Raw genomic sequence first — 16,888 nt, forward strand, 5'->3', positions numbered from 1 at the left:
CTGCTCCTCAGGAATTATCACTGGTGGGCATTATTATTGGTGAGGAGTCCTCCAAACTGATCTCCACTTTATATAGTTCACTTCCACGCCGTTCTGAGTCCAGGCTGGCTGAGGTAGCTAAACACAGGTGGGAAGAGGAACTGGGCCCGCTCGAGACTGAGGAATGGGAGGAGCTGTTGGATAATGTTAAACTGACTTCCCCCAAGATGTCCGACAGGCTGACTCAATTGTACATTGTGCACAAATCTTATCTTACTCCCGTGCGTATTTGTAGATATAAACCTACTCAAGACCCGGGGTGCCCGCGCTGTAGGACTGTCCCATTCTCCTTCTATCCCTTGCTGTGGTCATGTCCACATGTTCAGACCTTCTGGCAGCAAGTTATTCAATTCCTTCATGATCGTATGGGTTCCCCGCTTCAGGTGGACCCTAAAACCTGCATCCTGGGTCTGCTGCTAGTCCCTATGACCGACCCTTCCCATGCGGTTTTTGTACAGGAAACTCTATTCAGCGCTAGAAAGGTAATTGCCAGGTGTTGGATGCGGTCCGAGGCCCCGACGTTTGGGGCTTGGGTAGCTGAGGTAAATTTAACGCTGCCCATGAAAAAAGTCATTTACGTGCATAGGGGGTGCCCCAACAAATTTAATAAGATATGGGATCGCTGGCTTACTAACCCAGACACTTGTGTGGACTAGCCCCCCCTGGGCGGGGTGAGGTGTGTTCTCTTGGCCTGGTTCAGGGGACTGGATGTGGTGCTCATCAACGTCGCAGTAGATACTGGGTATGACCAAGATGGGATACTAGAGGAGCCTATTACCCTATTTGTATTGAGCGGATTGACTCTATGCGGTCTGTCTCCTGATCAGCACCAGGGATGGGTGGGTACTCTGGATGTGTTTATATGAGTTATTGTCTTATTGATACAATATGCCATGCAGTGCAAGTGCTCTGTTATTCTGCTGCCGTTCTAGCGGATCTGATCTGTATTTCTATACATCACTGTACTGATTTTGAAGTTTGTTGTCCTGTCCTGCTGAATGTACCTATGATGTCGAAATTTTTTCCTTCTTTTTTTCCTGTCTACTGGCTTGTATACCAATAAACTCGTTGTTTTAAAAAAAAAAGAGGAATGGGTGCTGTTGGTGGGGAGTCAAGGGGGTGGGTGCCTTTTGGCTGAGGATTGAAGAGGAGGTTTGGGGGTCAGGAGCAATGGGTGTTGTTGGTGGGATGTGAAGGGGGATGGGGGTGAAACTGAATTTTGGTGAGGGTTGAAGAAGAATGGGTGCTGTTGGTGGGGGTGAAGAGGCTGGATACTGAGAGGGGTTCTGATTCTTAGGCTGGGACGGCAGTTTTCTCGGGTTTTGGTGATATAGGAGAGAGTGGAGTAGGTGGGTTATGGTCAGTTATGAGGATAGGTGCATTTATGTAACCATTGTGTCTTCTGCCCTCCTGTGGTCAGGTGGTGAATTACAGCGAGTCTCGTACTGCAGAGCAGATCTGTGAAAGTGCCTCCAAGATGATCACATTCATTGATCTGGCCGGACACCACAAGTACTTGAAGACGACTATCTTTGGCCTAACCAGCTACTGCCCAGACTTTGCCATGCTGGTGGTGAGCGCCAACACTGGCATCGGTGAGTGTTGTCCTCTGACCCTGTATCGGTCCCTGCTGAGCAGACCTTATTATAATGTAGCCTGCCTAATCCTCCACTGATCATTTATTTCTGAAAAGTTGTTTGACTTTCTTCTTCCAGCGGTTTGTGTTTAGTGTACTCATGTACAATAAAGATTGTAGCAGTTCTGATCTCTTCTAGCATTGTATGTTTAGGGTACATGTATATAGATTGTAGCAGTTCTAAAGCCAAAAGTGTGTGGACCCCCCTCCAAATGAGCGAGTTCAGGTGCTTCCAGTGAAGGGTACTGGGTGGGGTGCTGGGTGAACCTCCAGCTGTTGCAGACAGCCATGCTTGTAACTGTCAGCCTTGCAATGCCTCATGGGACTTGTAGTTCCGCAACAGCTGGAGGGCCACAGGTTGAACAACCATGTGACCTAGAGCATACAAATAAATTTTAGACAGTTGTGCACCTCCAGCTTTGTGGTATCAGTTTGCGGAAGGTCCTTTTCTGTTCCAGCATGACTGTTACCCCGCTTCCCAAAGCCATCTCCATAAAGACGACTTGATTTGACCAGTTTGGTGTGAAGGAACTTCACCTACAATACACATTATGAGGGGTTCCCACCACACCTGTTGGATTTGTACTTTTTATATTCTGTCAAATGTAATGGAAGAAGTGAGAACGTTTCAAAGTGGGTGGGAAGAGAGATTTACGAACCAATGAGAATCCTCTAGTGCAGTGATGGCGAACCTTGGCACTCCAGATGTTTTGGAACTACATTTCCCATGATGCTCTGGTACCTTGCATTGTAGTGGAGCATCATGGGAAATGTAGTTCCAAAACATCTGGGGTGCCAAGGTTCATCATCACTGCTCTAGTGTCTGTTATTAGAAGCTGAATCACACTGTGAGGGTTTGTTGGGGCAGGATGTATGAACACACGGGAGGAAACGCTGAAATAAAATTATCTGTGGGGATGCTGTATTGTGGGTCATGTGATATCTCGCACGTACCATGTAACCAGTCACAACATCTCTCTGCAGCGGGGACGACGCGGGAGCACCTGGGTCTGGCCATGGCTCTCAAGGTTCCGTTCTTTTTGGTGGTCAGTAAAGTGGATCTCTGTGCCCCACCTACAGTGGACAGGACACTCCGGCAGCTGGAGCGCACACTAAAACAGCCCGGGTGTAACAAGGTGCCTTTCATGGTGCGGACCGAGGATGATGCCGTCACCGCCGCTCAGCAGTTTGCACAGTCGCCCAAGTAAGGACTTTTCCCAGGCCTGAATATCATTGGGCAGTATCATGTCTTTATATCCCCATTAGTTCTCTTTAATAGCTGTGTCACATGACCTTCTCTGCACCCCCCTCTGTTTGTATAATTGTCCTTCACCTCATGTGTCCCCAACCCCCCCTATTGTCTGTATAATAGCCTGTCACATATCTGTGCCCCCCATATAGTTTGTATTTAATTTCTGGTACATGGCCCTCACCTCATGTCCCCCTTATTGTCTGTATAATAGCCCTGTCACATTATCTTCTCTGCGCCCCCATATTGTGTGTGTGTTGTATTCCTGTCACATGACTCTCACCTCATGCCCCCCCCCATTGTCTGTATAATAGCCCTGTCACATTGTCCTCCTTCTGTGCGCCCCCCCCCCCATATTGTATTCCTGTCACATGACCTTTACCCCATGTCCCCCCTATTGTCTGTATAATAGCCCTGTTACATTCTCCTTTGTGCCCCCCCCTTCATATTGTTTGCATTTTATTCCTGTTACGTGACCCTCACCTCATGTCCCCCCTATTGTCTGTGTAATAGCCCTGTCGCATTATCTTCTCTGTGCCCCCCCATATTGTGTGTATCGCAGGGATATGCAATCGGTGACCAAAGGGAGCCGAGTCCTAGGATAACCCTGCCGCTCTCAACACCAGCGGGACGCCGGAAGCTGAAAAGAGATCAAAGGAATAGAGGGCGCATGGGCTCCTGGTGCAGTACCCTATAATAATTGGCTAAAAAAACAAATATAATCACACTCACAATTTCTAAACTTGTTAAGTCATTGAATTCCCAGTTAAGCTGTCCTGCCGTCCACAGGGTGTTCGCCGGCAGCTCCAGCTGCACTGTGTCACTCCTACCCTTAGCTGACAACCCACATGGGGGAAAAAAAACTGGTGGGCGCTCCCAGTCACTCGGCCGGCCGGTTCCAGGCACGGCACTGCTGGAAGGGAGATGGGCAGCTGTGTGGGGTACAGTGGAAGCGTGAAGTCGGGTGACTGGGAGCGCATCCCTGGAGCTGCCGGCGAACACCCTGTGGACCTCAAGCCAGCGTCAGAGGATTGTGTATAGGCAGGACTGATTAACTGGGGATTCAATGTCTTTTAACAAGTTTTACAATTGTGAGTGTGATTTTATCCTTTTTTTTTTTTTAACCAATTAATAAAGTGTACTGCACCAGGAGCCCGTGCGTCCTCTATTCCTTTGATCTCTTTTGAGCCCTTTTCCTCATCATGACATGCATGCTTCTAGGGTTGAGAGTTCTAAAACTTGGGCCTTCTCTGCTTTTGACTGGCTGGTCTTTTTCTTTTGGACTTTTTATGTGGTCTACACTTCCCTCAAGAGAATTTTTATTTATTTTTTTCCCCCGGATCTGGGCCCAGAGAATTGTTGTCTTCTGTTGACCTTACTTGTTGTTCTGTAATTACCCAATTTTTTTTTTTTTTCAGTTATTTTTTATATTTTTTTCAATTTGTTTTGGTGGATTGCTGATTGGCTGTCATTGGCAGGAGCTAATGATCCTTCACTCTTGGTTCACACCGGTGCGATGAAAACACATGATATAACAAATTTCTATCAGCGCAAATAATAACCTTAATCACTAAATAGTGATATGTGGTAGGTGATGTACCAAAAAAAAAAAAAAAAAACACAACACAAAAATAAAATAAAAAATACCCTCCCCCCCACCTGGCTGCTGCACACACAGACAATGCATTCACTTCACATATAAAATATACATAAAAACAACAGTGTTGCGCTTCCTAAAGAACTCCCAATAAATCATTAAATAAGAATAATGTGATTAACTTGCAATATAGCAAGATGCTGAGTGCACAATCAAATATTCATATTCTTCCCTAGTGAAAAATACACAATAATATAGGTGATCCCCTCAGTGGGAATGGCGTACAATAAACAGTAAAGATAAAGTCCACACACTCAAAAAAATAAATAGAATAAAAATAAGAGTCCGAATGCACAAAAATAATCTTCAGTGTCTTCTGCACAAAAAACGCACAACACACCACCAGTACATAAACGTTGGAAATGCAAGGGCTCTCCTCCACCTCCAATATCTTAGCCGGTCAACTCATGTTTTGACCCCTGTTTCCCCAGAAGGTCAGAAAATGTAAAATTATTTTTTAATGATTTATTGGGAGTTATTTAGGAAGCGCAACACTGTTTTGTTATGTAGATGAAAACACGTGACCTATGAAAAACACACAATAAGCATAGTAAAATCGCGGCAAAATTGCGTCATTTTTTGCACCTTTTTCCTCTGATCGGCAAAATGCCAATAACACCATTTTCACGAGATATGTTTCAGCTGCTGATTTTTTGGTGCATCTCCTAACTATAATAGAATTCTTGTGTCCATCAATGAACTACAAGCAAAAGATTTTACACTAAATAAAAAAAAATAAAAAAATCTTACTTTGTCTTGAGATTTGATCTGTGTGTACATGGCCTCCATATTAGTTCCTCCTTATGTCTGTGTATACCTGGCATCCATAACAGATCCTCATTTATCTCTTTACAGCATCACCCCTATCTTCGCCATCTCCAGTGTGACCGGAGAGTCTCTGGACCTCCTCAAGGTCTTCCTAAATATTCTGCCCCCTCTCACCAACAGCCGAGAGCAAGAGGAGCTGATGCAGCAGCTGCCAGAGTTCCAGGTGAGCCGAGTATCCGGGTGTCACAAGTTGATGATAAGGTGGGGAGATATGCATTGTTGGCCAAGGGGCACACAAGTTTTTTGTTGCTGTCAAGCTAAAGCTTATGCTGGCCTCTTGTATCTCTGGAGGCTCTTGCGGTGGTATTTCCCTACCTTCAGTTTTGCATTAATAATACCAGCATTGTAAATTATAGTGTCACCCTAATGCGGGGAAATCTCACCATTGTGGGAGGGGCAGAGACGCAAACTGCTGAAGGAAATCTCCTCATTGTCAGAGGGGCAGAAACGCAAACTTTTTACATTTTTTGGTTAAAATTATATATTTTATTGTATATTGGGGTGCATTCCACCCATACCCATTCCATTCCACCCTGTACTGCGACGCAGTGCATAAATACACCCCATGGAGGCCCAAGTAGACTTGGTAGAGACACAAACTACTGAGGGAAATCTCCCCATTGTGGGAGGGACAGAGACACAAACTTCTGCGGGAAATCTCACCATTGTGGGAGGGGCAGAGACACAAACTTCTGCAGAAATCTCACCATTGTGGGTGGGGCAGAGACACAAACTTCTGCAGAAATCTCACCATTGTGGGAGGGGCAGAGACGCAAACTACTGCTGGAAATCTCACCATTGTGGGAGGGGCAGAGACGCAAACTACTGCTGGAAATCTCCCCATTGTGGGAGGGGCAGAGACACAAACTACTACAGGAAATCTCATCATTGTGGGAGGGGCAGATACACAAACTTCTGCAGAAATCTCACCATTGTGGGAGGGGCAGAGACGCAAACTACTGCTGGAAATCTCACCATTGTGGGAGGGGCAGAGACGCAAACTACTGCTGGAAATCTCACCATTGTGGGAGGGGCAGAGACACAAACTACTCCTGGGAAATCTCCCCATTGTGGGAGGGGCAGAGACACAAACTTCTGCAGAAATCTCACCATTGTGGGAGGGGCAGAGACACAAGCAACTGCAGGGAAATCTCACCGTCCTCCATATGGCAGTAACACTGGCCAGATCCGTGTGCTGTGTTTGTAGTGTTTCCCTGCATGGTCTTCTATCTTAGGATTCAGAAGATGTGGGTGACCCCATGGCATTATACTTTTATAACAGAAGTGATTATGGTCAACCCATCTATATAGCTGTGTCTATTCTCTTGTATTGGTTAATCATACCTCTGAGTGTAATGGCATTGCTTTTCTCTTGGCAGGTTGATGAGATCTATACAGTGCCTGAAGTGGGGACAGTGGTTGGAGGAACACTTTATAGGTATGTTGTATGTCCTCTGTATTGGGTGTCTTTATCCTGAAAGGTCCCCTTGATGACAAATGTTTAATGAGTGCAGAACATTGGGAGAGCAGGATATGAATACTATACTGGGATCAGTACTGTGGCAAAGTTAGTATCTTTACATTACAGCACTGGGGTGCTCAGTTCAGTCACAAATTGGGGTCACTCTTTATAGAGTTTGGATATTCTTCCCATATGTGGTTACTTACCTACTGCATACTAAGGCCTCATGTACACTGCTGCTGGTAAACAGACGTTTAGAAACATTAGGGCATTTTTTTTTTCAGCTGCCCGTGAACCCTCCTCTGTTATCTTATCAGTACATGTACACAGGGTCGTTTTATAGTAGTTTGTAGGCAGATGAGTTTAGAAGCGTTTTCTGGAACGCAAAAAAGTGGGTTCAGACGGATGTTCAGAGGCTTTTGAAATGCCTGTAACAGCTTGTAAACGCTGCTAAACACGGTAACTCGCGTTTTAGCAGCATTTCGTTTACAGACGTTTTTCATTCATCGACATTTTTTGCAAACGCATTTGGACGCAAATGCGGCTAAACTGACGTTTTTAGATGCCGGTTTCTAGCTGTCAAATCTTTCAGGAGAGGTTAAACAACGTCCCGTGTACATGAAGCCTTAACCACTTCAGCCCCGGAAAGGATTTACCCCCTTCCTGACCAGAGCACTTTTTGCGATACGGCACTGCGACATTGCACCCAAACAAAATTGATGTTCTTTTTTTTTCCCCACAAATAGAGCTTTCTTTTGGTGGTACTTGATCACATCGGCGGTTTTTATTTTACACTATAAACAAAAAAGAGCGAGAATTTTGAAAAAAAAAAAAATATTTTTTACTTTTTGCTATAATATCCTAAAAAAATATATAAAAAATCAAATTTCTTCCTCAGTTTCCTCAGTTTAGGTCGATATGTATTCTTCTACATATTTTTGGTAAAAAAAAAAAAAAATTACAATAGGCGTATATTGATTGGTTTTCGCAAAAGTTATAGCGTCTACAAAATAGGGAATAATATTTATGCCATTTTTTTATATATTTTTTATTAGTAATGGCGGCAATCCCTATTTTTTTTTTATTTTTTTATTGTAACTGTGACATTATGGCGGACACATCGGACACTTTTGACACCATTTTGGGACCATTGTCATTTATACAGTGCTATAAAAATGAACTGATTACTGTGTAAATGACATTGGCAGGGACGAAGTTAAACAGTATGGGGGCGATCAAGGGGTTAGGTGTGTCCTATGGAGGTGTTCTAACTGTTGAGGGGAATGGGCTCCCGATGACGGGGAGCAGTAGATTCCTGTCATATCACTAGGCAGAATGGGGAAATGCCTTCTTTACAAAATCTCCCCGTTCTACTCTGTGACACGATCGCGGACATCGAGTCCATGGGCACGGAGTACATGGCGTGCGTACCCACAATGCATTGATTTAAAGGGGATATACCTGTACGCCCATTTGTCAAGCTGTGCCATTGTGCCGAAGTACATCGTCGTGCGCTAGTCGGCTAGTGGTTAAATGATCCTAGTGTAAAATTTCCATATGTTCCCGGGGGACCCCCATGGAAAGCCACAATAAGATGCTGGTACAAACAGCTGATTCCATGGCACTGGACAGTGCTACACTTTAGGCATCATAGCACACTAGCGGGGGCAGTTAGTGTGTTCATGTTCATAGAGCTCTGTTGTAGAGCTGCACGATTCTGGCTAAAATGAGAATCACAATTTTTTTTGCTTAGAAGATAGATCACGATTCTCGCAGCGTAACATCATCTTTCACATTAAAACAAAAAAATTGTGCTAACTTTACTGTTTCGTGTTTTTTTCATTTTATTTATTAAAGTGTATTTTTTCCCAAAAAATTGCATTTGAAAGACTGCTGAGCAAATACAGTGTGACATAAAATGTAGCAGCAGTTGCCATTTTATTCCCTAGGATCTCTGATTTTATATTTATTTATTTATATTATATTTTATATATATATATATATTATATATATATTTTATTTTTATTTTTTTTCATGTTTGGGGGTTCCAAGTAACTTCCTAGCAAAAAATATTGATTATAACTTAAGGCCCCTTTCACACATGCGGACAATATGTCCGTATTTCATCCATCCGTTTGCGGGTGAAATACGGATATACATTCATCCCTATAGGATAGCGGGTGTCTGCGGATGAACATCCGCAGACACCCGATTTCGTCCGCCTCCGCAACTGTCCGATTCTGCAGATGGAGGAAAATCCTATTTTTCTGTCCGTCTGCAGAGCGGATCGGACGAACACGGTCAGACGGTCCGTGCTCATCCAATCCCCCATAGAGGAGAGCGGAGAGCTGACAGGGCGGTCCCTGCACAGTGTGCGGAGACCGCCCTGTCCGCAGCCGGCTCAGCGGGGACAACGGAGCGATCCCCGCTGAGCGAGCGGATCATCACGTGGCGGATCATTACTGATCCGCCCCGTGTGAAAGAGGCCTAAGAAAGAAGTGTCCGAAAAAGATTTAGACTTTAACTGGTTAAACTTCCTGCATTTACCTGAGGTTGAAAGCTTGGCAGACTGCCCAGATTATTTGTTTACACAAGAAGTTCTTTCCCTTTGATCTAAGAAGTAAGTTAGTTACAATGTTTCAAGTTCTACACTTGGCAGATTACATGGCCTACTCCAGAGATGTCAGGGGAGTGAATCCAAACCGATTAATGGTGCAGGTCTACTCTGTTGCATAGAAATCATGACCGACTTTTTTTTTTTTTTTCTTTAATCCTTTGCAGTGGGGTATGCAAGGAAGGTGAGCACCTTGTGGTGGGGCCTACAGACTCCGGTAGCTTCCTTCCCTTGAAAGTTTGCAGCATCCAGAGGAACCGGTCTGCATGCCGCGTGTTACGTGCTGGACAAGCCGCGACCCTGGCACTGGGGGCATTTGACCGATCTCTGCTCCGAAAGGTTAGTATATACCGCGGCTTGTTAACACCGCAATCCACGCTTTCAGTACATCTCTGTCAACTTAAAAATAGTTAGTGTATGTGACAACACAGCCCTTCGCCATTGGGGTTTCTCCCATCATCTTTTGAGGGACAAAGGAATTTAGAAACAGTCGGGTTATACTGCCATCTACAATTGGTTGGATACAAGGAAAATCAAATTCACTAAACCCACTTGTTAAAGATGTCTTTGGGTAAGAGTGTTCATTCTGCAATTAAAGCGGAGTTCCAACAATTTTTTATTTTTATTTTTTTCAGCAGCTACAAATACAGCAGCTGCTGACTTTAAAAATATGGACACTTGTCCAGGGAGCCTGCGATGTCGGCATCCGAATCCGATCTGTCCCTCGGCTCTCAGGTGGAGGCACCATCTTCGGTAAGGGAATCAGGAAGTGAAGCCTTGCGGCTTCACAGCCTGGTTCCCTACTGCGCATGTGTGCTGCGTGATTCCACTGTGTGTTGCGCGATTCCACTGGTCCCTGCTGTCTTCTGGATATAGCATAGATATCTGCGGATACTGCGGCTATCTATGCCTGGAAGTGGGAGCAAATACCTGGATTATACAAGTATCTGCTCCCCCATTAAAGGTGCCAAATGTGACACCGGAGGGGGGAATCCAAAAATTGAATTTTTGGGTGGACCTCCACTTTAAAGGGGTTGTATAGGTCTGTTTTTTGTTTTTTTAAATAACAAACATGTCATACTTACCTCCACTGTGCAGTTTGTTTTGCACAGAGTGGCCTGGACCTCGTCTTCTGGGGTCCCACGGCGGCTCCTCCCCACAAGAGCTAACCCCCCTCTGTGAAGCGCTCTCGCAAGGGGATAAGGATGCGGGCACGCTCCCGTGTGATAACGTTGGTGGCCCTATCCGCTTGACACTGCCCCCCCCCCCCCCCCCCCCAGCGCACCGTGTTATTGATTTGATTGACAGCAGCGGGAGCCAATGGCTGTGCTGTTATCAATCATCCAATGAAGAGCCCACAGGAGCTGGGGGAAAGCAACGCGGGATAGCACCCATGGAGATTTAAGGGCTCAGGTAAGTAAAACGGGGGCTCGGGGGGGCCGAAGAGTGCAAGGTGTTTTTTTTTACCTGAATGCATAGGATGCATTAAGGTGAAAAAACACGAAGCTTTACAACCCCTTTTAAGTAAAAAGTGCCTTGGTTGCTCAAAAAGAGGGAATTGCCTTTTTTCTCTAAATGTTCATTGCAGACACAGCAGAGCGCAGGGTTATAGGCCCAGTCTTAGATGGATAAACACTAAGAACATTTTTTCAAAAAATACCAACGTACGGGTAAGCTCCTCTCTCTGAGCTGTGTACTCCCTGAGAGCTCCGTTGTGGTCCTATTGTGCTTGGTTGTATCCTTATCGGTCCTTGTTTGGCCCACGTGTATGGTTAGGATATCCTGAGGTGTGTGTGTGTGTGTGTGTGTGTGTGTTTTTTTTCTGGCTTCAACTCCCAAGGTCTTTTATTTTTATTATTATCATGCAGGATTTATATAGCGCCAACAATTTGCTCAGAGTGTTACAAAACAAAGGCAGACAAGTACGGTTACAATACAATTCGGTGCAAGAGGAATCGGAGGGCCCTGCTTGATTAGCGCTTCCATTCACACATTTTACTACATTTTACCACTTTGTCTGGTTTGTCTGTTTCTTTTGTTTTTTGAGTTTTGCGGGGAGCGGCATGATTCAGAGGGAATAGATGGTGCTGGATGCCGAGAGCTTTTCTTAACCACCTGGCCTTCAGAAGGTTTTACCCCCTTCATGACCAGAGCATTTTTTTTTTTGCTATTCTGCACTGCGCTACTTTAACTGATATTTGCGTGGTCATGCAACACTGTACTCCAAATGAAATTTGTCATGTTTTTCACACAAATGGAACTCTTTTGGTGGTATTTGATCACCAATGGTTTTTTTTTTTTTTTTATGCTATAAACTTAAGATTGAATATTTTGAGAATAAAAAAATATTTTTTACTTTCTGCTATAAAACATACCCAATCAGATTTCTTAATAAACTTATTCCAAAATGTATTCTGCTACATGTCTTTGGTTAAAAAAAAAAAAAATCCCAATTGGGCTCCATGCACGCAGACCTGCAGATTATTATCAGATAATTCTGAGTCTCTATGGCGAAGTAATAAAGTGCACAGTTGTAGAGTTATAAATCAATCAAGGACCGATTTGTCCGCTCACCCAACCACTTAGCGAGGATGACCAGTCACAGGCTGTATCTCTGTAAACCCGCTCTCTCCGGATATGCGGCTCACATAGGTCAAACCAGAGAAGCCGCGTTCACTTGAATCCGAGTTGGAGCGATTAACGCTCGTGTAGTCCGGTCGCTAAGAAGCCGCCTCAGCGTGCCTTCACCAAAATGGATCCTGCTGTCCTCATAGGGTACATTGAGCATGTGCGAGCACTGTGTAATACTCTAGTGAGTTTGTGGCATCTACTTTTTGAACACTAATACAGTGATCACTGCTAATACTATACACCAGGGCTCGACAAACCCCGGTCGCATTTGCGACTAGAATTTGCATCCTGGCACCTGGGGTGACACAGCTGGGGTATCCTGTCTCAATGTGGACCCCGACCCCGCCGTGCTTTTGCATCGGGCCGCGCAGGCCAGTAATTGAGGCCGCGGCTTTGCGGCCTTCTGAAGTCCTTCTTTAATCTGGCGCCATCTTGTGGTGGATGTTGATATTACAACACATCCAATGCTAATGGAGCTTCAAAGCCCTGCCTATTTTCACTGCCCACCCACCGCCTTCCCAAAGTGGAGAAGAGAAGTGATTGCCTAACGGTGAGTGTGGTGGCTGGTTTAAATAGCTTCATATAGACTTTTTTATTTTTTTTAATGGCTTTTATTTTTAAAGCGGAGGTCCACCCTAAAATGGACCTTCCGCTCATCGGATTCCTCCCCCCCTCCGGCGCCACAATTGGCACCTTTCAGGGGGGAGGGGGGTGCAGTTACCTGGATAATCCAGGTAACTGCACCCACTTCCAGGCTAGCTCTCTGCGGAAAGGGGCGTACGTTACGCCCCTTTCCGCAAGCGCCCGCCCCCTTCAGCAAGTGCCCCGCTGCCTGCTGGGAAACACACAGCTCCCAGAGGCAGCGGGGACCATCCTCATTGCGCAGCGCGGCTCGCGCATGCGCAGTAGGGAACCGGGAAATTAAGCCGAAAGGCTCCATTTCCTGATTCCCATACCCAAGATGGCGGCGGCAGGACCCGACAGACGACCTAGCGATCGGCTTCGGGTGCCGACATCGCGGGCGCGCTGGGCAGGTAAGTGTCACTATTTTAAAAGCCAGCAGCTGCAGTATTTGTAGCTGCTGGCTTTTAAAAAAAAAAAAAAAAAACGCGGAGTCCCGGTGGACTCCCGCTTTAAGTAAAAAAACTGTTAATTTTAATTAAGGGGAAAAAAATAATTATTTGTAATCTCCCTGCTTGGCCCCTTTCACACCTGCTGTCTAATCAGGTTCGCCTGTCACTTTTTCAGGCGGACCTGTTCGGACCCTTAGTGGGGATATGGCCGATAAGAAGCGGGAATATGGCGGAAATAAAAGCGGTCACATTCTTTAGTTAACCAGCATTAAACGCTTGGTGTCACATCAGAATATTCATTACCTACACAAGTTAAATGCATATATATATAATATATAATGTTTGGTTCTAGTTGTCTTTCTGTGTTAAATTAAAGATTGGTTCATTTTTATATTGAAAATAAAGCTTTGTCGGTTGTTAAAAAAAAAAAAAAAAAAAAAAAACCTGGCTCCTAACTTTTTTAGCTGGCTCCTAGATTCCAAACAAATTTGTCAACCCCTGCTATACACTGTCACTCTACTAATGACACTGGCTGGGAAGGGGTTAACATCTAGGTCGATCAAGGGGGTTAATATGTGCTACTTTTAGTAATCAACGTGGCTGATTTTATTATTTATTTATTTTTCTCCCTGCTTTTGCCGCCACAACTCGGCACAGTGTACAGAGCCCTGTGCTGTTAGTAAGGACAGGGCTCTGTACTGTGATTCACTAAGCTGATCAGCAGGTTTCTGCCATAAATCATTGGCTGGGACCTGTTGACCGAATTGGGCTGTACCAAATCACAGCACAGATGGGGTGGTGGGTGCTGGATCGCGTACACATCGCAGTATATGTGCATGGGGTGGTCCGCAAGTGGTTAATTACCGCTCAGTGGTGGTGTTGATGTGCCTTGGCACTAGGTTGGCAGCTTCTGCACACATAGAGGACTTGTACGGTCACCCCCTAGGCATCCTGGAACCAGTAAATCTAGATTTGAAGCTCCTTACCGTGATCAGGGCCTTCATCAGGACTCACAAAATATGGAATAGTGTATGTAAACTTGGTAGCAGATACTTCACTAATAATTTAACTGCCACACTCGTCAGCAGCTGTTTGTTGGCAGGTTGTCCTGATGAAGGGAACAAGGCTTGTGTCCCCTGAATACATTGGGTTTGTATGCCCTTTTCATCTGAGTTTACATTGGTGTGATTCAGCCTGTCCATAGCTTTGCTCAGGTGGTTTTTGTTTACCCTCTTTATTTTGGGAGAAAAAAACTGAGAAAATGGATGGTTCTGCTAGCAACTCCTAAAGTCTCACATCCTGTGCAGAGTGGGCACCGCACACAGAGAGAGGAGCTTATTGTTCTGCTTAGTGTCTTCCCTTCCAAGTAACATCTTCTTTGTGTTCTCATACTTCTCGTCTTGGCCCAGGTCCCAAATCTTGGTTCTAGCTACTAATGATCTCACTTGTGCAGGGGGTACCATCCACACAGGGAGGAGCTGAGCCCTTTTGCTTAGTGTCAGTCTTTGCAAATAATATTCTAGGTTTCTTCATCTGTGCTCATACTCCCTTTTTCTCCGTCCAGGGTATGGTGCTGGTCAGTCCGGAGATGATGCCCACAGTTTGTTGGGTCTTCGAGGCAGAAATCGTCCTCCTCTTCCATGCTACCTCCTGCCGGCGTGGAGTGCAGGTCACTGTGCACGTGGGAAATGTCCGACAGACGGCCATCCTGGAGCACATCTATGGGAAGGTAAGACGGAGCAGCAGCTTTCTATGCCTCCCAACTTTTTGTCCTGTTTTCTCATCTCTGGTTGATTAGCCCATACTGACGACCATGTCATGCTTGCCAACTTGTCACTGGTGACAACTCCAGGATTGCTAAAATATGCAGAGTACTCGCCTGCTTCCTTGGTGTCACTCCCTTGCTGACAAAAAATTAAGAGATTGGAACTTGCTGGGGTGGAGTGACACCTCGCTCACCCAGCCAGTGAGAGAGCAATGCGATTGAAATAGATGAGTATGTATCTGCCCTCTATAGAGATCCCTCCACTGGCCAGTTGTCTCAGTCATCAGAATTACAAGTGCGAAGCAGCCCAGGTTCTGGTTCACACTCGTGCGGCTTTGAAAGCTGCAGATCAGTGCAATTTGCACCTCCAATTAACAGCTTGCAAATTTGTTTAACAGAAGTCTATGCAAGTCACTATGAAATCGAAAAGAAGTAGTGCAGGAACCTTTTTCAAAGTCACTGCGACATGAGTCACTGCAATTTGAACGGTTCCATTGGCAACAATGGGTGCGAACTGTAAAATCGCACCAGTGTAAACAAAGGGCTTAAGCCTGGGTTCGGCTTTCTTCCCCCACTGTGCTTTTTTTATTCTAATGGGGGGAATCAACACCCCGCCCCCTCCCCACCAGAATACGCTGATCAGCGTTTGCAGCCAGTGGCTGCAAGTGCTGATCGGATGCTGGTTTTCCATCATGTCCCTTTGACAAAAGCTGGTAGTTGGATCAGCTTCTGTCAGACAGACTGCTGTACACACTTGCCTGAAGGTTGGCCGGTTCCTGCTGAACCAGATAATGTTTTGGACAGTGTGTACCCAGCGTTGAACACACCTTCACCTATAATTGGTAACTCCATAATCTGGGGAATAGTTGCCTGTTCTGTAGGGGATCTCTCCGCTGGTCCCTGCTGAGCAGGAGGATGAGCAGGCTGCTTAGCAGAGCGGACAGGGACACAGCCTGCTGTTCTCTATAGGCTGGTCAGATGGAAACGGACTGCCTGTCCGTTTCCATCCGACTGTCATCCATCCGATCAGCTCTGCTGGACAGATGGAAAATGTATCCCTATCCATCTGTTTTTATCGGTTGCCAGCAGGTGTCCACTGACATCTGCTGCTCCATAGAGAACAATGGGTGGTCCTATTGGTCCGCTGATGTGAAAAGGGCCTAACACTTCACTGTTGCTTGGAGAATTTTATTTATTAATGAACACAGTGATCACATAACTGGGAACAATGCTGAACCGTACCAGGCCGCATGCCCTCAAGATGGGGGGGTGGGTGCTTTTGGGGTGGGGGGGGGGGCCCTTGCGCCCCCCCACCCCAAAGCGCCTTGTTTCCATATTCATGTGGACAAGGGCCTCTTCCCCACAACCCTGGTTGTTGGGGGTCTGCGGGCGGAGGGCTTATCGGAATCCTGGCCCCCTACCCTATGTGAATGAGTATCGGGTACGTTGTACCCCTACCCATTCACCTATAAATAAAAAAAAGTGTCAAAAATAAAACACAGTACACAGGTAGAAGAAATCCGTGAAGACCCGGAAAGGGGAGAAGAAATCTGAAACTATGCCAGCGCTGCCTTAATAAATTACTTTATAAACCTGTGTACTGTGTTTTTGTTTTTGACACTTCCTTTTTGGTAAATGGGTAGGGGTATGTACCCAATACTAATTCACATAGGGTGGGGGGCTGAGATCTGGGAGCCCCTTTGTTATAGAAGGCTTCCAGATTGCGATAAGCCCCCCCGCCCGCAAACCTCGACAACCAATGGCCAGGGTTGTGGGGAAGAGGCCCTTGTCCTCATCAATATCCCCCCCCCCCAATGTTGAGGGCATGCGGCCTGGTACGGTTCAGGAGGGGGTCATGCTCGTCCCCACACCCTTTTCTGACCTGTCGGGCTTCGTGCTCGGATAAGAGTCTGGTGTGGATTTTGGGGGGGGGA

At 45.8% G+C, this 16,888-nt stretch overlaps 1 protein-coding gene across 1 annotated transcript in view; it reads left to right on the forward strand.

Moving 5' to 3' along the window:
- The window catches only part of GTPBP2 (GTP binding protein 2), a 36,947-nt gene that overhangs the window by 16,594 nt on the left and 3,465 nt on the right, over positions 1–16,888 (forward strand). Inside the window, exons 6-11 of the mRNA XM_077485436.1 lie at positions 1,460–1,634; positions 2,660–2,879; positions 5,437–5,572; positions 6,789–6,847; positions 9,653–9,824; positions 14,754–14,918. Of these exons, the coding sequence (XP_077341562.1) occupies positions 1,460–1,634; positions 2,660–2,879; positions 5,437–5,572; positions 6,789–6,847; positions 9,653–9,824; positions 14,754–14,918 (927 nt within the window). The remainder of the gene's footprint in view (positions 1–1,459; positions 1,635–2,659; positions 2,880–5,436; positions 5,573–6,788; positions 6,848–9,652; positions 9,825–14,753; positions 14,919–16,888) is intronic.

The sequence above is a fragment of the Lithobates pipiens genome, unplaced genomic scaffold, assembly GCF_037356315.1.
Source record: "Lithobates pipiens isolate NorthernLeopardFrog02 unplaced genomic scaffold, aLitPip1_a1.2 Scaffold_18, whole genome shotgun sequence".
Taxonomy (NCBI): Eukaryota; Metazoa; Chordata; class Amphibia; order Anura; family Ranidae; genus Lithobates; species Lithobates pipiens.